General features: G+C 45.6%; 1 protein-coding gene across 4 annotated transcripts in view; it reads right to left on the minus strand.

Annotated features, from left to right (window-relative positions):
• Positions 1-24,807, minus strand: part of COL26A1 (collagen type XXVI alpha 1 chain) — a 168,089-nt gene that overhangs the window by 110,132 nt on the left and 33,150 nt on the right. For 3 of the 4 annotated variants that reach the window (XM_040082621.2, XM_040082620.2, XM_040082618.2), the window contains exon 3: positions 22,603-22,706. In XM_040082621.2, coding sequence (XP_039938555.1) covers positions 22,603-22,706 — 104 coding nt within the window. The remainder of the gene's footprint in view (positions 1-22,602; positions 22,707-24,807) is intronic. The other variant, XM_040082619.2, reaches the window with a different exon arrangement.

The raw sequence follows: 24,807 nt of genomic DNA on the forward strand, positions 1-24,807 counted from the left end.
TACAGCTGTTATTCACAACATAAATAACTCCACCTTCTCCACTCATTCCCATCCTCTGGTATTCTTAAACCTTGGCAGGAGAATAAATCACTTGACTGGTGTCTGTGCTGTCTGTTATTTCATATTCTGTCCTATCTCCCCTTGCACAGGAATGGTGCTGAGCTCTGTGGAGAGAAATAAGAGTTTCCTATTTCTACAACAGTTTGTCTTTTAAAAAGTTTGAACATTTGGTTCTCTGGAGACCTGGAAATGAGATCCTGGCACAGGAGACCTGTGTGCTAATAGCATGACACCGTATTGGATATAGCTGAACCACAGGCGTGTGAATGACAGTGCCTGCAAGTGAGAGGCAGCTGATGCAGGACAGAGAGGGAGGAAAGGAGAAAAACATGATGTCAAGCCTGAGAACTCACCCATCTGAGTTACTGGGCTGCTCCGAGTCAGCAATTTATTTTATTAACATTATTCCCTCTAGTCTTACGTCTCGGTTACCCAAGCAACCCTTCCCCAAACTCCTTGTACTATCCCTGTGCTTAAAAGCAGCACAAATAAAGAAAAAGGTCTGGTAGAACTCGGGGCTGCAGTAAACAGGGCCATTATTACCTTCCAGTCCTCCAGCCTCAGGACTGAGGCTTCAGAAGCCAGACACACACAGACAGAATGGGGTCCACAGCAGGGAAACCGGGACAGTGCAAGACAAAGTGTCTCCTGTGAGATCCTTTGATGAAAGAAAGGAAACAGCAAAACAAACTAACAAACAAATCAAAAACAAGTAAACAACCATTTTAAAAAAAGGAATACATTTTATCATGCCAAAATATTTTATCTTTAAAAACCTTTCCACAAGTTGACAACTGCTGGTCTGACCGAAAACTCAAAGGTTCAGCTCATGGTGATCCTGCCTCTGTGCAGAAGCCAATTTGAAATCCTGTGTTGCCCCTTTGGACCGGTCTCTTGCTCCAGAGTCCAGCTCCACCACAAAGTGAACATCTGGCACAGGCCAAAGCTGACACTGGGGTATTGCAGTGGGGAGGGGATGCAGGACTGGGATTCCATCATTCTGGGTGGGATTTTAATTCACGACAAAGACAAGCAAAAGGAAGAGATTCCTGCAGAAGCTATCAGGCAAGTGGCCACTGCCAATTCCTCCCTAGGTGATAATTCCACAGGCAAATTACCACCAAACCCCCCAACTTTCAGCACGTCTTGTGTCCTTTATCACCTGTGAATGTCATCTGCTTCTCAAACCCTATTATCATCACCAAACAGGGAAAAAGACAGTTCTGATATAGCCAGATAAGCAGCAGCTCTCAGTTTTCACGAAAAAAGGAGATAAAGAGCTGCCCCTTAACAGGTTCCTTTTCAAGATGGAATGTCACTGAAACTATCAGGGTCTTACACAAGCAGTCGTGGACAGGCTCTTAAACTGGACTAGCATTTCCCTTTCCAACTTTCTAAACAAATCAAGGGTGTAAGAGTTACAGCCTGCCATGCCAGCATCCAGAGTTCCTCATGGTCCTTCAGCTCTCCTTAGACTAAGAATAAATTGCTTTCCTTCCTACTAGTTTTCCAGGTCTTTCTACTCATCAATTGTGCAGAGACCTGTGAGCTGAGCACAACACACTGAAGGTTTTCAGGATAAATTCAGGAGAGTTCAGGATACATTGTGTGGTGTCCAGTTCCAAAATGGCATAAATTATATCCTGGAACACATTATGTCCTGCTATGTTAGACAAGAGGAAATGTGGTATACAATGAAATAAAAGACATCCTGGAACCCATTACATACTCAAAAGACAAAAGAAACGACATTATAGGATCGATGTGGCTAATAAATGATGTGTTGGCATCTCTCTTCTACCAAGATGTGGATTAACAACAGATGTATTACACTAATGTCTATTTGTACACTAATCTAAAACAACTGCATAGCTGTTGCAGACAGGAATTTGATAAATGCAGCCCCTATTCCAGCTCCATGAGTGCTGCTGAGCTTTAGGAAAGGTGCGGAGGGAGGTGAGCCACTCCCAGAGTTCTGCCTTTCAGAGTTCAGGCACTTGCTCTCCCCTCCTCTTCTTGCTGGGTTGTTCCCTGATGCCTGCACAGCTGGGATCCTATAGATGCAGGGACGAAAATGGGCTGCCTTGCACATCCCAGGAGGCTCAGCTCAGTTGCAGGACACTTGGGAAGCAGGGGCGAACTCAGCATGTTGAAGCAGTCTGTTCTTGAGGACTCCAGAGGCTAAAGAGTTAAATCCTAGAGCCTGGCAATTTCCAAAGTATCACTTTCCTTCTCACAAGCCAACAGCCCTCCAGTATTTTCATGGAGCCCTCCAGGGAAAGCAGCTGCAGAAAGCAGGCACAGGAGATACCTTCCACAGGTAGCTGAGGAACAGGAGAGAAGATCCTGCTGGATTCCCCCTCTGGTTCTTTTCCACGAGGAGCAGCTGCAGAGGAGTTAGAGGCAGTCCTAGTGCAGTCCTAGTTTGAGAGCTGTGACAGTTCACTGACCTTCCTCAGCCTGAGGAGCCAGGCCCAGGAGAGCAGCCTTTGCCATTCTGAAAACCCACAGTAAGGTGGAGATGAGGCAGAGACACTCCTTTACCATCCCTCTCGGCACAGGAGTGAAATTCAGTTTATCACCAGTTGCAGAGAGGCTTCCTCAGGCATTGCTGCTGTCTGTGGCACACACAGAACAAATTTCTGTCCACAGCATCCCAGGTTTGCGGTGTCTCATGGCAGGGAGATGAGGAAACAATTGTCTCCTGATCCTTTTCCCATATCCGAAGCTTTACTAGGGACTGATGTGATTATTCCCTATTAAGAGTGCAGAAGAAGGGGCCTTGTACTTGTAGAATACAAAGAGAAGAGTTTGGAATACCTAACCCTGTGGATGCAGCAGAAGTTGTGGATGGTGGCACTGGTGGGAGCTGCTGTGAGCCCCCAAGGACTGGGCACAGAAGAGCAGCTGGGGCTGGGAGTCAGGAGCACACCTCAGCCCAGCACCCCAAAACTGCTCTCTGCCTGTTCCTGACTCCAGCTGTGCCTTAACCACTGGAAGAGAACAAGAACAATGGGTCTAGGGGGGAAACAAAAGAAACAGAAGCCTGGGAGGAGGAGGGAAAGGAATGTGAAGCTGGCTAGATGAGAAAGCCTAGGTGAATATATCTGATCCTTCCTCCCCAGCCAGCAGAGGCTTGCTCTGTGAAAAAGATTTTCTCTGAAATAATTTGCATTTGTTTCCAAACTTAGAGCAGATCTGTCACCAGTCACTCAAAGCTCCACTTCAGGAACTAGCTGAGATTATAGAAAAATGTGATGGAGTCTGTCTTCACAATGTTCACAGCCTGCCTTACTGGTGTGGCCAAGAGCACTACTTGGAAAATGGATAGATTGAGAGTCCTGCAACTACATGACACAAAATGCCAGGGTGGGCTGTCAGCCAGAGGAAAAAATGGAAATCTGTGAGCAAAGATGCTTCTTTTCAGCACATCCACAGATGCCACAAACATTTTTTTCTATGTATATTTAGAGCTTATATAAAGGGAAACTGTTATTTTGTGTTAACACATCTATTGAGAATCAGCATCACAGCAGGTTTCACACTACACTCCATCCACTGCTTCACTCCCAACAGGCATGCTCAGCTCCCAACAGCACTGACCCAACTACAATGTGTGAACAGCTAGTCCCACTGTTAACCAAGCTTTAACTTCCTACAAGTTAAAATTCCTATTAAAATTTAAAATTTCTAATAAAATTAAACAAAACCTCCCCCTGCAGAGTTCCTAGTGGTGATACTTAGAGAGATGTTCTTAAGAACTTTAAGAAGCTCTGCTTCAGATTAAGAGTTTATCTATGCACACACACTTGCTAAAGGCCATCTCTGAGTAGAAAGCTGCGGAATAGCTGTGCTCTTCCCAGAGATCATATCTCTTCCCTTCCCCATAAAAATCCTATAAAATCTGAAGCAAAAGGGAATCTCATATCCAGGCCATGGTCTCTGCCTAAGCAGCTCTGGTTCACATTTTCATTTCTTGCATTTCTGCTCCTTTCCCTTCTCTGGATGTATGTCAATGCCCTTAAGGTGCTGAAAAAGCTAAGTTACTCCACATGGAGTAGAAGTGGGAAAATTATCCAGCTTCCACATAGTTCAATATTCCAGCACAGTCTGAAGTTTTGCTTCCTGCAACACTTCAACACTTTGGAGAAAGTTAATTTTTCCTGGGACAATAGGATTTGCAAACTTCCATATGACATTTTTTTGAAAGATGGCTCACATTGACCCTGGCAAAGTTACATGGTGAACATTCCACAGGAGAAACACACGCAGTGGGGTCCACTGAAGAATTCCCTTTGTTGGCATAAAGTCAGGACACGACCAAGCCTCCTTACAGCTGAGGTAATGGAGTGACCAGGGGCTCAAAACCAGACACACACCCTGAGGCAAGATGGCCCATTAGTGACAATTTCTGTGCTAACTAGGGCTTCTGTTTTGTGGGTATTTGAAGCAAAGGCTCCAGGAACGGCAGAAGTTGGCATTCACAACACACACTCAGCAGCAGGACCAGAATCCTTTATCCAAAGAAACTGTTCCTCCATTGCAGAGCACTTCCTAGACACCATAAAGCAGAACAGGGTGCCAAGATAACTCTTCCATGAAACGCTGATTGTTTCACCAAAACTTTCAGCTCCCACGGATCATCAGCCATCACTCCCTGTCCTCCTGAGCCTGTAGCTTCCTGTCCTTGGAGAGGGACACCTCAGTATTCCAGGAAAGGAAGCCAGCTCCACCTGGGCAAACAAGAGCCTTGGAAAGACAGGATGAACGGGGAGGTGAGGGAGAGGTAGAGATGGAATAGGGAGGGACAACACATGGAGGAACCTACAGCATCCTGCCCCAGGTTATGCAATTCCTGGCCGTAGCCCGGTCCCTGAGCACCAAACACTTCAGATGAGTTAAGACCCTGGCCTGGGTGCTGCTATGGAGCTGGATCTCTGCTGCTTTCCATCTGTTTGTACTTGAGCTGATCAAGAGTCTCATGAAAGAAAAAGAACCTCTTAAAAGCAATGAATAGGGAAAACTGGGACAACTGCAAGTGGATATCCTAGAAGCAGAAGTGAGGACAAACTTTGGCTGACAGCACTTAGAGCTGTAATAACACTCTCCTCCTATGTTTAATAGCCATTAAAGAAAAAAAAAAAAAAAAAAGACATCCATGTACAAAAACAATCACTCAATCAAAAGCTCAAAAGGGGCCCTAAGGCCACCTCAGCTTGTGCAAGACATTGGAAGGGTGCAGTGGGAGTTTTAATTTCTTCAATGCTCTTAAAACAACAAAGTATTCCAGTGGCAGCATCTACTCCGTGGCCTTGCTTCAACAATCACTTTATTTGTGGATCTCTGAAGATGTTATAGTAATTTGTGGTGCCTTCATAAATACCTCAAGGTTTGTGCCCCCTGCACAGAGCATTAATCCCTCAGAAGACACCGGGCACCTGGCAGGACGCACAATGTTCACCTTCCACACACTGCTCTGCAGGCAGCAGCAAAGCAGGGGGAAACACAGGGAAATAATGCAGCAAAACAGTCATTCCTGGCTGACAGGGGACAAAGAGGCCACGAGAAACAATGGATACAAATGCATCCAAATGAAAACAGGTCTCACTGTGATCCTGAAAATCAAGACGGCAAAAAGGACCCGGAGGCCTTTGTACAAACACGTGGTCAGGACAGGGAAGCCAGTTCCAGAACAGATCTGACATCTATATTGCACAGGGACAGTTCACCTGATTGCTGTTCTACCAAAAACACAGGTATTGAGAGTGAACCAAGGCTTAGGGCTTCTCTCCCTAAGCTCATGGATACCAAAGAAAAGTCTTCCACACCAGTGGCCAGTGTGGACACTTCAAGTTCATGAGGCTGCAGAAACATGTGCCCCTCTGGAACTGAGAACATTGCTGCATACGCTGAAAACAGAGAGAAACTGTTCTTCAGTGTATTCCAAAACTGTCCCCATGGCAACAAGAGCAGAACAACTCCTCTAGAATCAGTTGCCATCTCTGCTTGCTGAGCATTAATAGTTTTCTCCAGAGACCTGTAGCATAGACAGCTTCCAAGAAACAAACTGATGTAATTACAGGTTAAAAAAAGACCATGAGATGCCCAGGTATGACAAGAGTTAGATCCTTGCTCTCAAAGAGGACACACAGATGGCAGACCAGGTGTCTGGGGACAGCAAGGTGTTCTTCTCAGGTAAGAAGAGGTATTGTATTTGGACCTGGCAGCAAAATCCACAATAGGCTTCTACACAGAGAAATTCTAGATGGCAGTTTTCTCTAATGGAGATGACTGAGAAAAAGCTTACTAAGAGAACTTGAGACCGAACACCAGTAAAAACGGAAGAATGTTCTTGCCAAATTCCTTCACTTGAGGACTGTGTAATTAGGCCAGGAAAAGCACAACAGAATACGCTATGGAGAACAGCCCTGCACTGGCTTGCTAAGCCAACAGGCCTCCTCCTCCTCCAAAGCCTGCATTTCCCTGCAGCTACCTGGAGGTATAGATTACACCAGGTGGAAAGCCAACCATTCCCATCTCACGGTGAAATTCAGCCCAGGCCAAGTGTGGGGAGCTGTATTTTGACACAAGTCAGAGTAGCCAGGCCCTGTCAGCAGGGGAGCCCTCCTCATGCAGCACTGGAGTTCTGCCCAAGTCCCTGGTGGTGGGCAGGACACTGATTTGCACACACTGCTCATTGATTTGCACACGTTGCTCACTGATTTGCACACACTGCCCACTGATTTGCACACACTGCTCATTGATTTGCACACACTGCTCACTGATTTGCACACATGGCTCCCCAGCACCTGTGACGGCCACCCCTCCCCTGAGCCAGCAGGCCTTGAGCCCCCAGGTGTGACACTGCCCATCAGCTGTGGCCACCATTCCCCTGAGGGCTGCAGCAGTGACTCCAGACAGAAATCCAGCTCACACTGCAGAGATGAGCCTGCTGTAAACGGGGTCCAACTTCCCCTGAAATGAAAGGCCCACGCAGCCTCATTGGGATGTTGCCGAGACTCCAGATTCTGAGTATTTGGAAAATCAGGCACCTGGGCACTACAGCAGAGTTCTTTCCCCTACCACCCCATAAAACAAAGCTACCCAAAATAGCAAGCCAAATTTTGGAAAGGTTGCTGTACATTCACCCCTTGTGTGACCTTGCCTGAGTCATGACTGGACCCAAGAGTCTTCTTCTCCAGCTCTGGACTCCGAGTAGATGGCTACACTGCTTCCCTTGAGACCCAGCGAGGCAGAAATAGGAAATGAAATGGAGAACAGGGAGGAAATTCCATCTCCCAACACAAAAAAATTAAGAGGCAGTCACAGAATTCTCCTGGTAAGAGGTAAAGAAATACGTATGCAAGAGTGAAGGCTAGAGACACAGAAATATCTTGTTAAATTTTTACAGTTTAACCACTGAACAAGCTACTTTCTCTCCATAATTTATACCTGAATTGTGTGTCTAGACATGACATCATTTTAAGGTATGCCTTGTGTTCTGTGGTAAGTTTACAATAACCAGAACTTATAATTGCTGTGGTTCAGGTCAGCAAAGGCGGAAAAAATATTCAAAGCCCCTTCTAAGCAGCTGTTCTTGGTAATCGCTTTAGTCTGTTGTTTTCTGTCAAGGAGACAAGGCCTAGCAAATGCTAAAAGCCAACACTGAACCAGCTCCCCTTCCTACAAGTGATGAATACCAAAGATAATCTTCCATCCTCAGTCAGCTTTATTTGGTATGGTTCATATTAAAAGAGTGAGGGACAGCCAGATAAGCAAGGGCAATAAAAACATCTACTGTGCCTCTGGAGATTGATGGCTCCAGGCACCCAGACCCTGCTGTATGCCCATTATCCAAACATCCTGTGGGGCTCAGGTGGGATCACCGCAAATCCCAGCGTATTCTCACCATGGAGGCAGAAATCCCAAGGCTATGAAATCTGGAACCCCAGTGTAGTTAATGTGCACCAGCCACTCTTACTGGAGGAATGAACCCTGCTGTGATAAGGGCTGCTGGCCAAGTGACTTTAATCACATGAGGAGTTGCAATCACTTCAGGCCCTGGAGAACACGGCCTGAAGCATCCTATTGCATCAATGAAGTGGAATTTAGTCACTGGAGTGAGGGAGAGGGCTGTGCCATTTGAACACAAATGGTGTTTGGGGGTTAGGGTTGGTCTGTTTGCACAGGCAGGCTGGACACCCCAGGACACTCCAGGAGCAGGAGCTGGGAGCAGAGCACTCAGGAAGATGCCTCAGGGCACATCAAAACTGTCTTCATGGCAGCAAACCCAGAGAAGCCTCCATGCTGTCAGATCCAAAGCAACTCCAAGATCGCAAAGAGAAACCTGGATCTACAGGTGCATCGGATGGAACTCAGCCCACAACATGCATCTCAAAAGGCATAGGAATGTCACACACAGGGAAATCGTTTTCTAGAATAGTCCCTGCTGGAAGGGACCTACAACAATCACCTAGTCCAAGTGCCAAATGGTTTTTTTGATGGGAACATTAACGTTGATGAGAAGGAAATACACGTGAAGGTTACACAGACTGTGCTCCTTCCTGTTATCTCAATGGGCAGACAAACAGCAGCCAAAATAAGGTCAAAGACAGCAGGCAGATGCCCAAAGTAGTAGTTACTGACATTGAAGTAAGCAAACTCTCAAATCAAAATGTAACATAACTGCTGCTGACATCTAGAAGGCAAGAAAGACTCTCCAAAATCCAGCTTTCTGCAACAGCCTGGAAAGACTCAAAAGACAGAGAATGTGACAACCACTGTCCCTTTTTGTCCATGTCCCACAAGTGATCCAATCCAGGCCACAGAAGTGCTCACAGTTGCAAGAATGTGAGTGGGTAGAAACAACATATTGATGCGCTTTGAAATAAAATCACCTTCCCTTTCTATACAGGTTCCACAGGGTTTTGTTATAAAAACCTTGGTGGCCCAACTCTTCTCTGTCATCTGGAGTAGAAAAATCTTGATGATTACTTCTTAGCTCTTCCAACACCCTCTCAGAAACTGGGAACCATTTCAGCTAACAGCAAATGGGAGAGAGCCCCTACTACTGCCCCAGCAGAGGTTGATTATTGCACGCAAACTGAAGTTAGCTTCTATTAGCTCTGGTTAATGCAGACCCAGAGCTCGCTCAACCCTGCCTGCTCCAATCCACATAGATGGGACATCAAGCTGCACAGGGATCTGTGCCAGAACAAGGGATTTAACACACATTTCAAATCAGCTGCGCACCTGGACCAGCAAACCTGGCACACTGTTGTGGTGCAGGGTGTGTGCAGAGCTACAGGATGACTCCCAGGGTGCTGTTCAGTGTGACACCATTCAGGGCCACGGGGAGAGCTGGGGAGCAAAGGAAAACCATGACAGATGCTGGCAAGGACTGCCCCAAGATGGCTGGTGCCCAGGAGCAGTGGTGAAAAGGAAAAAGTGCCCACTGCTTTTCAGTGCCAAAGCAAAAAGCAGCCCTGAGAACACCATTTCTCAATGGATCCCCTGAGAGGAAGCACATTCCTGCCCAAATGGTGCTGCTGACCCACTACATCCTCTGTCCCATCCTGGGTGCACATTAGGGCCAACAGCTGGCTCATTATGAAAGTCTGAAGTCATCAGGGCTGTTCTGGCTTCAGTTCTTGTTAAAGATGTTGAACATCAGCCCAGGTTTGGTCAAAAGGTTACACAGGTTTTCAAATCATTCCAGCTTGCAGTGACCGAGGGTTGATTTAGGGTTTGCTGTCACAGCATATTCACATTTACAGTTCTACAAGCTGCCATAAAAAGCTAGCTGAAGATCAGAGTTTCTGCTGATTTAAAATATAAATAAGGTACAAACCAATGTGGATAGGAAAAAGGATACCCATCTACTCTGATCATCACAATTTCAAGGAGAAAGGACTGATAAATAATAAGCTTTTGATAGACTTCAGGAAAACCATCCTCTCTTACCCCTGACCACTTCAAATGTGTTTGAAGAATTGAATTTACTTTTGTTGTCTTTTCTGCATCAATCAGCAAAGACCAAAGCTTAACAGCTGAACCTGTAGCAGAAAACAGATTCCAGGATGAAGATTTATATTCCAGTGCATACAACATTCACATTTGTTCAGGTATAGGAGACCAGTGCTGAGTGTCAAAGGACAGCCACTGCAGAAAAAAAAAAAGTGCCCACTAGGCATTAATGGAGCCATGTCAATGCTCTTTCATGAACGATGTGAGGGATCTGGTTACACTGGTCTGCAAGGAGCTTACAATTTTATGGTTGGTGTCCCAGCTACCACTGCTGGTAGACATTCTACTTCCCTAAAACAAGGGCAGGGCAAGAATGAGCCCTTTGTGCAGACACATCACACTGCAGACGAGGGAGTTCACTGCAAGGTGAAGGGACTGTTTTCCTGGAGAGCTAATAAAGAGCTGCTGCCTTGCTGTGAGTGCTAATACTAACACAAAAGCAAGAATCTTCAAGTTTAGGTTAAACATAAACCAATACCCATCCTCTGCATCCCACCCAGACAGACCAGATGCAATAGAAATAACTGCTTATTTACGTTCCCACAAGGAGCAGCGAGCGCTCAGCACAAGGACAGCGTTCAAGGCATCTCTGGCAGATCACACTGCAAGATGTGTTTAGCAGATCACACAACTGGAGAGTGCTTGAAAACACACTGCTTAATCACTTGAGGCTAAGTTAGAAAAGATCAAACAAGCCAAGTTTAGGAGTAGCTTGTTCCCCTCCTAGAATGGGCTGTAACTTTTTACGGTGCTGAGCCCTGCAGCAAGGCAGCAGAACCATCCCTACACAAGTACTCTGAGCCATATGGGTTTAACAAGTCTCCACACCAGTAAAGAGAAAACCAGAACCTTTGTTACTTAGCACAGGCCTCTGCCATTGAGGCTAAAACACTGGCTGACAACAGCAACAGGTTTGTATCTCCATTCAAATTGGCCGCTGAAGAACCAATTAACCAAGATACTTCACAGTTTCTGTCGGTGCCTCAGGGGTACCGAAGCACTTTCCACGGCTCATGCTGCAGGAAACTCTCTTTCCATGAGAGCAAGACCTGACACCTTCAACAGAAAGCACTAGTGCTTGATCTGGGGAGACACATTTGACAGTCACTGGCAGCAGGACATAGTCTAATTAAAGCCCATCTGCCACGGGTGTCCCTCAAGGTTTTTAGAATGAAGGACCACCTAGCAATGAACACAGGCCCTGCACTTCCCACAGTGGATACACGCCAAAACTTCTTTAGCATTACTGCTACAGAAGTCATTATGTACACACAAATGAAACATCAAACTGAATCCTGACTTGGTCTGGCTTCTTTTTTAGGCTTGAGTGCATTTCATTTACAGAAAAAGAAGAAAAAAAAAACACAGGAGGTTTTTTTCATCTCTTACCTCCACAACCAGGTAAAGGCTAGGACATCTTCTAGACCCAGATTTCTTTAATGTTTAATGCTTCTGACTTTATTAGAATTGCTGCCCAAACTAATTTCAGCCACTGCCTGGGGCAATCCTGCACCCGTCCCTGTTACTTTAATGCCCTTCTCTTGGATCTGCCTGCAGTGGAGGCATCTGCCACACCTGGCACTGCACGGCTAAAGGAGCAGCAATAAAAGTCCCGAGCATTATTAGCCTTTGAGTCCTCGTTTGATGGGATTAGCAACCAGAAAACCGCAAATGCTACAAGAATTCTCCTGTCAAGAACGAACACATGTGAGATGTGGTTGCATCTGTAGCATGACCCTGCTGTTGCCTCTCTTTTATGCTGCACCCATTGCTGTGCATCTTGAAACATCTGTGCCTTCCCAGTGACTGATTACCCAGAGACACGCAACAGAGCTCGGTATCTGCGCGAGGCCGGGGACTGAACCCTGAGTTTATTACAGAAGAGAGCTGGAGGGAGCTGCTTGCCAGAGATCCAAACTCTAGCCAACAAGTCCCTCCAGGCTCACTTGGAAAGGTCTTGTAACCTCACTGCTGTGTGCCTGCTGGGCTCAAAATGAAATGCAAACTTGCATGTTACTTGTGGATTTGGATGCACTATCCAAGGAGAGACAAATCAGGAGCCCCAGCAAGAAGCATGTGTTATGGGTCCAGAATAAAGTTTATCAGTCCTTAATGAACTTCATGATAGGGGATTTTTACAGAGCCATTCCTCAGTGTCTTTCTTGCTTTGGTGGTTGAGGGACCTAGTACAACTTGGTTAAATGGTGATGTTTCACTTGCTTACACATTTTGATGAAGACTTTTATTAAATGTTGTTCAAAATCTGATGGCACATAAAAGCAAAGCTCATTTCTCCAGTAAGTTTTTCCCTGCCTTCATTTTCTTAGGAATGGTAAAGTTGCTAAAGAACCATCCAACAAGACTTTCGTGACACTGCAGTGGCAATCAGGGTATCTTGCAGTGCTACACTCGTAGGAAACATTTAATCAGTTCCTAGACTTTCTGTAATCACGTGCATGTCATCATTAGAATGAGTCTACACTCACTTCTCATCCACCCTCTGAAAGACATGAGTTAGCCTAAATGACCACCACTCATGGTATGTTTAGAACAGCTTGGTTGTGCTGATGCTATTTTCAGCTGTGTATAACACACACCTACTGACTCCTCCAAAGTTAAGCTGTCTAATTATTTAACTGTACAGCATATTCACACACCATATACCACGAAAGGCACATTCCTTTTTGAGCCAAACACTTTCCTTCACAGATGCAACACATCCCTTTACAGTATTTAAGGTCCTGGGGCTCAGATGCACAGCACAATTAGGACTGGCTTGCAGATGAGTTTAGCAGTTAAAAGTTTGAAGTTCCAACAAATGCTGAAACTTGACCTTTCTGAGAAGCACCAACACACACATGCAGGTACCACAGTCCTTGAAAGTTTTGCTTGTTGTGTATCAGGCAGTGCCATGGATTATTTAGTAGTAAATATTACACCTAGTCAGAGTATCTGTAGCATCAAACTCCAACATGGCATTTCTTCTCCTGACTTTAGAGCGAGACTTCATTCTGACATCTTCCACAAACTCCCTTCCCACCCCTGGGATCCCACCACCTTCAGAATCTCTTATTCAAATCTGTGCATTTAATTATTCCTGCCTCTGTGGCTGTCCTTAATAGAATCTCACTTCATGGATTCTTGCCCAAATCTACAATTCAATCAAGATTTAACAGCATTTTAATCCTAGTCTACCACATATTCCCAGTACTGCTCAGCCTCTAACACACACAGATCCCATTAGGGAGGGCTCTCCATTCCTTACACTAACTTGGAAATGGAATAACAAGCCATGCTGGGCTGAGTACAGTCCTGGGTATGACTCCATTTGCTGCCTGTGCCCAAACAGGCACAGTCTGAACCCTCACTAACGACGGCCCTGAGTTTCTTTTGAGTGAACTGTGCATTTTGCAGTTGCACATTTCTGTAGCTTCCCAAATGGAGCTGTACTGACTCTGCTGCCTCTATCCTTCAGGCTCACATAGAGAAGACAACATTGAAACACATGGAACATGCCTTTGCCTAGCACTTCATGTTGAATTGAAATTAAACTCCACCAGAAATTATTATTTGGAGGAACACTTTTGGTTCCCTATTTAATAACAAGGAATGGTATAAGAATAAAGTCTAGGATTCAGCAACATGGGAATTCAATGCTTACCTCGTGTTTTCACCTTGAAGTTTACAAAACCAAACTCAAACTTCTCTGGAAAATCCACGTTTGTTCCTACTCCTGGGCTTGCAATCCTAATTCTACCTGGATCCCAATTCCTTGCAATCCCATTTCCACATGGCAAAGCATCCCAGGGTAGTTGCAATGGGGATTTAGGTACCTAGTAAATCTCTCCTTCCTGAAGTAACCTTGTGTGGATGAGGCTTACCCTGCTCACAACCTGCCCTTGCATAAACCCTCCTTGTGCTGATGTCTTTGAGCAGCCCATAACTGGAATTAGTTACCACAGAGAACACAAGTGTTACTGTGCCAATCACATGAACTTGTTTAAAGAAAAACCTATGTAAAAAAAAAAGGGGGAAAAGGCAAGAGTCCCTAAGTATAAATAGGAAAGTGTCCATCTGCTTTACCCCCAAATCTTGGCTCCAGTTCAGCTTGCTACCAACTGCACCACCCCATGTACTCTGTGGCCTTCTTCCGCCTCTCCCCTTTGTCTCAAACCCTTCAGACACATCTTGCCACTCACACATCCAAAAAACTTGCACTGTCAACAGCTTAGCTTAAACTTATTAAAAAACCCTTTGCAAGAGTACCTTGGCCTGTCCATCTGCTCCCAAAGGAAAGCTGGTGATGGAGTCTCCCATCTTCAGGACCTTCCTGTATTCTCATGTCTTTAAATGTCAGGAGTACAAGATATTTCTCTATCACTCGCACAAAGCGACAACTCATTATCAGATCAGTTCTGCACAGGTCTCTTAGAACTTGGGTGGTGTAAAGAATGTTCTCGTTCCTGCCCCACTATTTGAGAAATCAGAGATGGCAGCAGGATTCTGAACACAGAGACACACCAAGGCGTGAAAGTCCTGAAAACCTGGAATTTTGTCCCTCATCTTTCTCTTATCCTCACCAACATTCACATCTGCACAAGTCTCCACTGCTTCTGGAGTCAGATATCAAAGATAACTACAAGTAAATAAATTACTGCACTAAAAAGAAATGGCACTTGGCAAGTCAGGCCATTCAAGTATTCTCCTGAAAGAAATTCAGTAAGTTCTTCCTCAAGGAACCATCCCATTCAGCACTGTTTGACAGCAACATTAAATCCACACATTTCACAACTCAGCCCTTGAAAAGCAATGAGGAGGGAGCTGTAATTTCGTAAGTGCTCAAAAATTAAACACAAACCAGCTGGTTAAGTGGGTAATAGCCTTGCAAAGTGAGTGAAAGAAAGAGACTCCTTATTGCCACTCCTTCCAACTGTGGGCATTTCATATCAAATGCCTAAGCCACTTTTCCTATTTCTGATTTAAAAAAATCCAGTCAGTGCAGCAGCAAGGAAACTTGGAAACAGCATCAGCAGGTGGGTTTAATTCTTCCATTATTATCTGTAATTCACTTGAAATGCATCAAACTGATCAGTGAAATTATTATTAGAAACTATTTTTAGGAATATTTAGAAAAAAATATTATTAGAAACTATTATTAGAAACTATTCCTCTCATTTAGCTCTTTCCTATGCTAATAGGAGTGTACTCCAAAAAGTACTAACTTCTGGTATAAACACAGCTCCACCCTTTCCCCACCACCTCCAAGAAAATGTCTGTGGAAAAGAGAGGGTGGAGTTTTTTGGGAGAATATTTTTCCTGACTTTGGTACTAACTACATTTGCAGGATTCACAGCATAACATGTCACATGTCCCTTTTTCCAGAGGACACTACACTGTCAGCAACTCCCAGAGCTCCAACAGTGCGAGACTCACATAGGGGAAAAAAAACCAACCCCCTTCTAACAGCCTCAAGCAAATAAAATTTCATCATTGTGAGGATGAATGGGATACAAGTGATCATTTAGAGGAAAACAGGAGCTCTGGAGGAAGAGCTACATGAGAAAATAGCATGTTAAAAGCTCAGGATTGAAGGAGCAGTAAGGACTATGAAAGAAAATGTCAAGAGGTTGGATGCGCTCTTCAGAGCCCACACCTCCTAAGTTCTATTTTAAAGTAATTCAGTAGCTCCCTTGGGTGCAAAACTTTCAGTATCTAACTAATCAGCAACTAGAAACGTCTCTGAGCTTTTACAAGTCAAAAACAAGCCCAGAATGTTTGGGTAGGAAGGGACCTTAAAGTTCATCTCATTCCACCTCTGCCCTGGGCAGGGACACCCTCCACCAGCCCAGGTTGCTCCAAGCCCTGTCCAGCCCTACCCAAGGGAAGATTATGCTTAGCCCTATTAGAAATAAAGCAAATTCTTAGGAAAGCCCTTCACTATAAACAGGTGGGTCCTTCACTTGTGAATGAACCTATACACAGCAGAAAAGCATCCCATGTGTTTGAGAAAACCAACAGCTTATGAAAATACAAAAGATTCTCTACATACCGCAGTAATTTGATGGGAGCTAAAAAGTTTGGGACAGTGCGGTGGTGCAGAATACAGCTTTCCCACTTATGTTAAGATAACATCTGCACACATTTAGCACTTCAGATATTTTGACATTAGGTGCTCAATAAAATTCTCCCTGTTCAGATTAGAAATGTCCAAAAAAATGAAACTACTCAGATGCTGGAATGTAGTGTCAAAATATTTGGAAATCTAACAGGGATTTCTTCTCTCTCTCTCTCTTTTTGTTCTTTTTTTTTTTTACTATGCATTGAAAAGAAAGATGAACATTTAGAAATTATTCAAGTAGTCACAGAGTGCTGATGCCAGAAAGTGCTCTCAGCAGGCTGTGGATACTTCCAACAGTGACCACACGCTCCAGGAACTCCTCAGAAAGTTTGACCAATTTGATCCGGGGTGACACACATTATGCCTGAAGCCAGAGGTTGCTGAGTGGTCAGCACGGTGATGGGAGCACACAGCAAGTGGGTGACACATTGTAGGGTGCTTTGGGCAACTTCTGGTGGATCTTATATTCAAGAGGCCACCAGAAGCATGAGCGGGAACACTGGAGCAGCAGGAGGTGTATGCTATGGAAGAAAATACTGGGCTAGGTACTGTCCAGCACCTGTGACCTACATCACAAACATCAGTACTCAGGAAGCCACTTCCACCTATCAGCAATTCCATCACAGGTGATTATTCACATGTTTTCTGACGTTTTTTCGTAAAATATTTTTGAAGACAGGTTTACAGAGATAGCTATCCCATTCTACTGCCTACTTACTAACTGGGAAACTATTAGTAAATTCACATTGCACTTAATAGTCTATAACATGTATTCACACAATTCACTTACTGTATCTAACAAACTCTGGCATGAGAAGATATTTTCAGAAAAAAAATTGTTGTGTGGAATCAAATGTTGCACTTGGTTTCAAAAGTCCCACATGGGAGTTAAGTCAGGTTTCCCTAATGGAATTACAGAACCAGTCTCTAGTAGAGAACTACATCCCTGTTAGAACCAAACTTGAAGGGAAGGAACCTCAGTCTGCCATGTTTGCAGCACAGAACTGCCCAGGCAGTCAGAGGGCACTGAAAAAAACACCCTGGGGAGAATTTCCCTGTTCACATGGAAGCTTTTGTTTTATGACAGGAGTTGGACTCAGCTGCAGTGAGCAAACATCACTGAACCAGGATTCAGCAGGAATGGGCACTGCAATGGCTCTGACTCCCACTGTTTTCTGTTGCACTTTCTCAGTTTCTAAGTGAAGATGAAAAAGCTCAGCGGCAACAAAAAGCTCTGCTGAGGAAGGGACTGAGGGACGTGAGAAAAGGAGAACACACAAGCTCAGCTCCTGGAGAGAACTGCTGTGATACTGTAGGAAATGTTACTTCATATTCCCTGTGTTGCATCTTCACATCATGGACAGCTGTGTGTTTTAATGGCTCATGGGGAAGAAGGGCAAGGCTTGGAGAAGTGAGGTCTCATTAACACCACTTTGATTTCTCTTCCCTTCAGAGCACTTCAATTGGGCTTTCAAACCTTCAGGTCTCATTTTGATGTCCTTTCTCACAGTCTCATCAAGTTTTGTCTCGTAATTGCATTTGCTCATTTAAGATTTTCCAGGCAGTGTTGTTCTGCATCTCTCCTCCTGGGACCAAGGAATTTCGTAAACCAGCAATAAAAATGAAAAGGGTTTTTTGCACTCTATCATACCACGAGGAAAGTCCTCATTTTCTTATGCTGCTTTGAAAACCTCAAACACATGGGAGCCTAAAGAGGTTTGAAAAATATCAGGATGACAAGAAAGACACAAACAATACTTATTAGAAGTAATATTCATAATATTCCAAGAACTGAAATGAGGAGGAGGAGATATTAAAAAAAAAAAAAAAAAAAAAAAGGAAGTTCTCCAATGAAGCCATTACTTGAACAAGGCTGCTCAAATTTCCTATCTTACTTACATTCTTAAGAAAGAAAAAGAAAAAAAAAAAAAAGAAAGAAAGTAAGCTCGGCATCAAAACAGCATCACTTCAGAGGTGCTGAAGTTACTCTAGGAGCTGTTTCTTGCCCAAACAGCTAAGCTGTCCACCATCAATCTGCTTCGGGGGTAAATAGGATACTGGCTACTGTCCCAAACTCTAGCAGTACAAACAAACAAGGAAAAAAGCTATGCTATATTTGTAAAGTAAAATAAGACCTCGCCTGGCTGGAGAGCTCCAGGGCGGTGCTGAGCCCCTGAACTTGCTGGGGACACTTTTCCTCTCCCAAGAGGTTGTACTTGCCTTTGAACTTTCAGCCACACAGGAAAAAAAAAAAAGGCTGAGTTGAAATGTCAGCATCATCCTGGATTCAAATCAATCAGCTTGATGCATGATTGCAACGGCTAAACCACTTCACCCCTGCACTGCCCTCATCCATATGTTCTTTATATCAGCACTCAGCAGACTGGGTGGCTCAGTGCATTCATTTCCTGTCCTAGGCTTGGGCTCCACTTTAAACATAACAAAAAACCCCTGAAACTTGAAAATAAAAGTTAGTATCTAGTGACAGTTATATTCACCAGACTTGTTTGCATCAAGTCTTTTTCTCCATCCAAAGAAGTTGTGAGAAACCCTTTGGGAAGGCCTGGTACAACTGGTGATTTTTGACTATCAACTCAATGAGCAGGTCACAGTTCTACAAAACCAGTAAAGGAACTGGAGAACTTTCAAATACTGGCATACCTTGGACTGAGTGGAAAGCAAGGAAAGGAAAGGGAGAAAGCCCCAGGCAGTGTCAGCTTGAAAAAGGAAACAGGCTAATTTACCTCAGTAAATTAATGGCTCACTGAGAGCAAAATCTCCATCCACCTCTAGAGCTGGGCTTCCTCCAGACAATGCTGCTCTTTATCAGCTTCAATGCAGGAGTTGGATTCCCAGGATAATTTAAATCTAAAAAGGTGCAGCTTTCAGGGGTATTGTAGGTGCCTGTCAGCTGGTAAAATTAAGTGGTTATTGTCTCAAGCTAAACTTATCAGCTGAGGATGGAGACACTGCAGTGACTGAATTGCATTTAACAGCCTGCTCTAGCAGAGGGGAGATTTCTGTCTGAAGGTGTGTTACAGCAAGCCAGCCTCATCAGGAGTCTGTCATACTTTGGGGCTGGACACCCACACTGAACTGCTGCTTTTGCAAAAGGAAAGCTGATCTGCCATTTGGGAGATCACAGCAAGTTATGACATCAGAAATAGCTGCAGCCTCTGAATGGCTTCAAATTCTTTGACGTCTTTGGTTCACCCTCTCCCTGTCCTGTCTTCTGTCATAAAATGCTAAAAGAAATAAATTTTAATAGGGCAAGGAAGGCTTGATATAAAGACAGCTACTAAAAATAATCTATCCTCCAGACATGCTACAGTGGTTCCCCCAAAGACACTGTTCCAGAACAGCACCAAAAAGGAGCAAATATTAACTTTGCTCCCTGGGGGTTAAAGAAGGAATCAATAGATCTCACAGACAGAGTTCTATCATCAGGATGCAAAGACCACCATCAGCCATGCCCAGGCACACACAACTCCCAGAACTCTTCTGTGTGCTTAATCAATCCATCCCTCTGAGAGAAACACAACCAACTGTTCCAAGCCCCACTGGGAAAGGAAGTGTTTCCCTCCAGCCTCTGGAAGCAGGAGATGTTGCAGTGGAAGCTCAGAGCCACTGCAGCTGCCATTCCTTTGGCAGCAGTGGCTGTCAGAGAACGGGAGGATTTGCAACACAGCAAGAAAGCAAGTTAAAAATAGTGCAGGTCCAGGCTGCCTCCAGTCGTGCCTACCTCACATCAACTTCTAAAGCACCAGCTGCACATACAAGTGAAATGAAATATTGAGGAGAAATCTAATCACCAAAGAAAGATGAAAGCATTGTGAGGTTCTGCCCTGCTAATTCACTGTGGCTCCGTCCCTGCACTGTTTTTGTTTTGCTTCAGTTTAGTTTTCTGTTTCCTTTTGTCTGCTGTTTCCAGGAAGAACTCACACAGATAAGCATCCCACCCTCTCAAAGGAATCAGACTTGCAGTAGGGGAGAGAACAGAAAGGAAAGGGTACAAAAGGCCTTATATTGGGTTGCCAAAAACCCTAAAACAGCCTCTTTTTAGCCTTTTTTACCTTCATTTCCAAGTGACACTAACGTTAAGAATTAACATAAGGAGTAAGTAAATATTTCCATTTTAAAATTGACAGCTTGAAGGGCCATGCAGACTGCTAGCACCAGTATTTACACTAAAATCTAAGTGGCAAAGCCCTGCTGCACTAGAAAGGGGTCCTTTTTTGTTCTCCTCTTTCATTCAAGGATATGGGACTGTCAGTAGCACCAGATGTTTTGAGGAATGAAAAAAAAAAAAAAGGTAAAAAGAATCTCACACATGAAAGTAAGGGCTTACTACTGGCTTTCTTCTCACTCTCCACAGACCATATCCAAGCCCAAAAGAACAGTTCCACCTTGAAAAGTAACTGTATAAAATTGTCACCTCGTTCCACAGACCTGCTCCTGCGAGATCGCTGTCGGCTTCCTCACACAAGCTCATGTTGGCTTTTTATTTCCCCTGAACTCTGCTGAGACAGGTCTGGCACTGTGGGAGGGAGCTGGAATCTCTCCTTTGCACTGGCAGCACCACTAAGCTGCAATAACTCACACCTGTCCAAAGCTGCAGGCACGAACAGGCTGCACACAGGGGCTCCTCAGGTCACCAGCCACATCCTCAGCTCCCCTGGAGGTGGCAGCTCTGCCACCATCCTCAGCTCCCCTGGAGGTGGCAGCTCTGCCACCATCCTCAGCTCCTCTGGAGGTGACAGCTCTGCCACCATCCTCAGCTCCCCTGGAGGTGGCAGCTCTGCCACCATCCTCAGCTCCCCTGGAGGTGACAGCTCTGCCACCATCCTCAGCTCCCCTGGAGGTGGCAGCTCTGCCACCATCCTCAGCTCCCCTGGAGGTGGCAGCTCTGCCACCATCCTCAGCTCCAGGGGAAGTGGCAGCTCTGCCACCATCCTCAGCTCCTCTGGAGGTGACAGCTCTGCCACCATCCTCAGCTCCTCTGGAGGTGACAGCTCTGCCACCATCCTCAGCTCCCCTGGAGGTGACAGCTCTGCCACCATCCTCAGCTTCCCTGGAGGTGGCAGCTCTGCCACCATCCTCAGCTTCCCTAGGGGTGACAGCTCTGCCACCATCCTCAGCTCCCCTGGAGGTGGCAGCTCTGCCACCATCCTCAGCTCCCCTGGAGGTGGCAGCTCTGCCACCATCCTCAGCTCCCTCTTTTCTTGCAGGGACAGGTGAAAACTCAAGCTGCACGCAGCAGCTTCTCTCTGTTCTAGCATTAGGATAAAATGTAAAGCTCTCTCCTGCATACTGCAACTTTGGGTAGCTTTGCCACTTTGTAAGACTTTTCTGGAGCTTCTGGGAAGCTGTTGTCTGCTCAGCAGCCTGGAGCCAGCTGCTGTCTGCAGCCATCACTCTTTGGGACTGTAACGAGACAACTTCCTAGGCAGAGATATGCCTGAATTGTGTGATTGGTATTAAGATATCACAGTGCAAAGAAAACGAGTACAAACAGCAGACTCAGAGATGCTGGACACCCCTAATGACCCTTCAACAGCCAGAGACAGGCTGTGTTGACCTGATGCAAATGAACAGAAAATTCCAGGCTTAGTCTGTCCCATTCACAAGCTGTGAACTCTCAAGTCAGGTTCAGCAGATGCCTCACCGCCTAAACCTGAAACTTGGTGGAGAAGCAGAACTTGTTTCAAACCCCCAGAAATGACAGTTAAAGTAGAAAAAGTTAGGAAGGAAAATGTAAAACATGCCCTATTGTGATGAAACAAACAAAAAAAAAGAACATACTTTTTCCTCCTGCTCTGGAAAGAGCCCTGTGTTTTCCTCTGTGTGGAGAGAACTGTTTTCACATGCACTGTGTAATATGAATGTTGCACCAATAAGTCAAGGAGCAGGTAGAAAGGGGAACCAGAGGTATTGATTCCAAGCTCTCTGGGAGCACACATTATTTATGTCCAGACCTTCCAGGCATAAAACCTTTAGAAGCAGCCATCCAGGCACCAGCTTTTATTGGACACAGCAACTGATGGTGGTAGGAGGGCAGGGAGAAGATAACACACAAAAAAGGAGAAAGCACGTTTTCTGAATACAACAGGGATGCCAAGCATCAGCACATCTTTAAACAGGTCATCCCTGATCCCCTTTTCTTTATTTCTTTCCCTCTTCCTCTTCAGGCCTGTTGGTAGGCATTCAGAATGATCTGTTTTCCAAGACCACCTTTCAGAGCTCGTGTCACATTCAGATAACAATGGGGAGTGAAGGGAACAGGTGATTTGTTGTTGTGTTTAACAGATGTAGGGCACGTTAAGGAACAAACCCCAGCTCAAGGCAGCCAGTCCATCCTTGCTGCTCCATAAGGACAGAGGCATTGCTGGAGAACTCACCCTCCTCACAGTTGCTCCCCGTGAAGCCAGGACAGCACCTCCACTCCAGCGTGGTCACAGTTCTGTAGGACATTTTGTACGTGGGCCTGATGAGAGTCCTGTAACTAACACAAACAAGGAGTCAGCAGAGTGCAGTGACCGACTCGAGGACGGTGTTGCTACTAATCCATAGTCCATCTTCCCACCTGGATATATCCCAGAGCAGCCAGCCAACCCCAGCTACAGAAAAAGGAGTCACACAAAATATCAGCAAGGATGAGCATGGGTGTGGTTCAACAGTTTTTCTTTTCCTCCTTAAGCCCTCATGCTCTACTGGTTATTCCCCACACCTTTCCTCCCGCAGGTACCACCAGCAGCTTTGTGGAGATCTCACCCCTACAAAGTCCTGCAAGTAGCAGAGATTGTTTCCCACACTCTCCCTTCATGTGGATTTCTGTGACATTGAACAGGGGCTGGCAATAGCCTTTCCTCATCAGCAGTAACAGTTTCCCATCTCCCAGGTACCTTCCCTTTCCCCACCACTCAGACCTGGGATGTACCAACGCATCAACAAGAAGACAACTACATTGGTGACCTTCATGGAGCCTTTTTCCCAGCTATCTGACCTGTGCCTCAGTTTTCCCCTCATCTGAAAGAAGGTCACACTCTTCTGGACTACAGCCAAGGTTCTGTAGGACAGGTTTGTGAGCTCTGTGAGCAGCACAACATCCCCGGAGTCCCGATAACAGCACGAGCGTTGCTGTGCCCCTCTGGGAACTGCAGGGTGACCTGCAGACACAGCAGGGCTGTGAAAGGCACCAGTGACTCTCAAGTCAACACAAAACAAACAGTTGCATAAGGGACAATGTTTCCTTTAAAACAGCAGCTTGTCAAAGCTGACAACTCAGAGTTTTCCCAGTATACAGCCAAACAAGTCACTGCTGCTATTCATGAAGCTAAAAGCAAACACAGAAGTTGTACTCCACAAGCTCCCCTCGAAATTCCTACCCTTATTTAACAGCCAAAAGAATTTGGCACACACAGGGAGAGTCTGAAGCTTTGGGATTACAGTGTTGCAGGCTGCAGTTTATGCTCGTCTCTCCAAGCCAGGCAGACACAAGCCCTGAGCACCCTGCCCCTGGGGAAGAGGCTCCTCCTGGTGAGAGCCAGCAGGAGACAGAGCACTGCCCCGGGCTCAGCTGGCCTCAGGGGAAAATGGAGCTGGAGGTTGCATGAATCTCATCCAAAACTGCTCCAAGGGGAGGCAGGTGCACACCCAGGACAGCACAGCCTGGTAGCTACCCCAAAGAGCAGTAACAAAGGCTTGCCAGGAGAGGCTGCCCAGGTGTGTCTTGGAAGGCAGGGAGCAGCTCAGTCCTGGTTAGCAAAGTCTTTGGGAAGCTCATTTCTCAGGAAGCTGTTTGCTGATGATTTGTGCCATCTGCCAAACACAGGAACTAAGTTCTGCTATAGCCACTGGAGAGAGGGGGCTGCAGAAGCTTCCTCCTGAGCGTGGGGCTGTCTGCTCTGGAAATAGCCTCACCCAGAGACAGGAGAGCAGCAGTGACTCCTGAGAACATGATGTCCTCACCTTTGGAGCTGCCAAAAAGCACACCAGTCACTGCTAATGCCCACAGCTGTGCTCCAGGCTCTTGTCTGGTATGGGCTAGACAGAGCCAGCTCATCCCACCTGTTTCTTTGCTCTTCTGCATCCAATGGTGTTCAGGAGTCCACAGTCTTATGTGAGTTTGAGGACTTGAAGCACGCCGATGTAGGCAGACCTCCAGTGCTTTTTCACAAAGAGACCTAAGGCACAAAGACTTTAAGTGTCTTGCTGAGGGTCTCTCAGAATAGCTCTGGCAAAGCCCAGGAATTGAACCCAGGTCTCTCAAGTCCCAGTCCTGGTGTTGGACTCCGGACACATTTCCACACGTAAGCCCCAAACCATCAGTCAGAAGTTCATGACTTTGTCACTAACACCACAGCAGGATTTGACCTTCAGATGAAAGTCTCCAGCCTTGTTACCAGTGTCCAGAGCCAGCATGTCTCCAACCACACCGTGATTTTAAAACCATGTTTCTGCCAACACCAAGATGTTAAAACTCTTTCAAACTTCATTATGAAGTGTGGAGAGTGGCTTCAGCCAGACTGGAATCTTGGCAGCAGTTCTGTGTCGGGGAAGTAGCTCTAGTTTAATCCTCAAATGAGGGAGGACTTCTCAGGGCA

The sequence above is a fragment of the Hirundo rustica genome, chromosome 19 (assembly GCF_015227805.2).
Source record: "Hirundo rustica isolate bHirRus1 chromosome 19, bHirRus1.pri.v3, whole genome shotgun sequence".
NCBI classification, from domain to species: domain Eukaryota; kingdom Metazoa; phylum Chordata; class Aves; order Passeriformes; family Hirundinidae; genus Hirundo; species Hirundo rustica.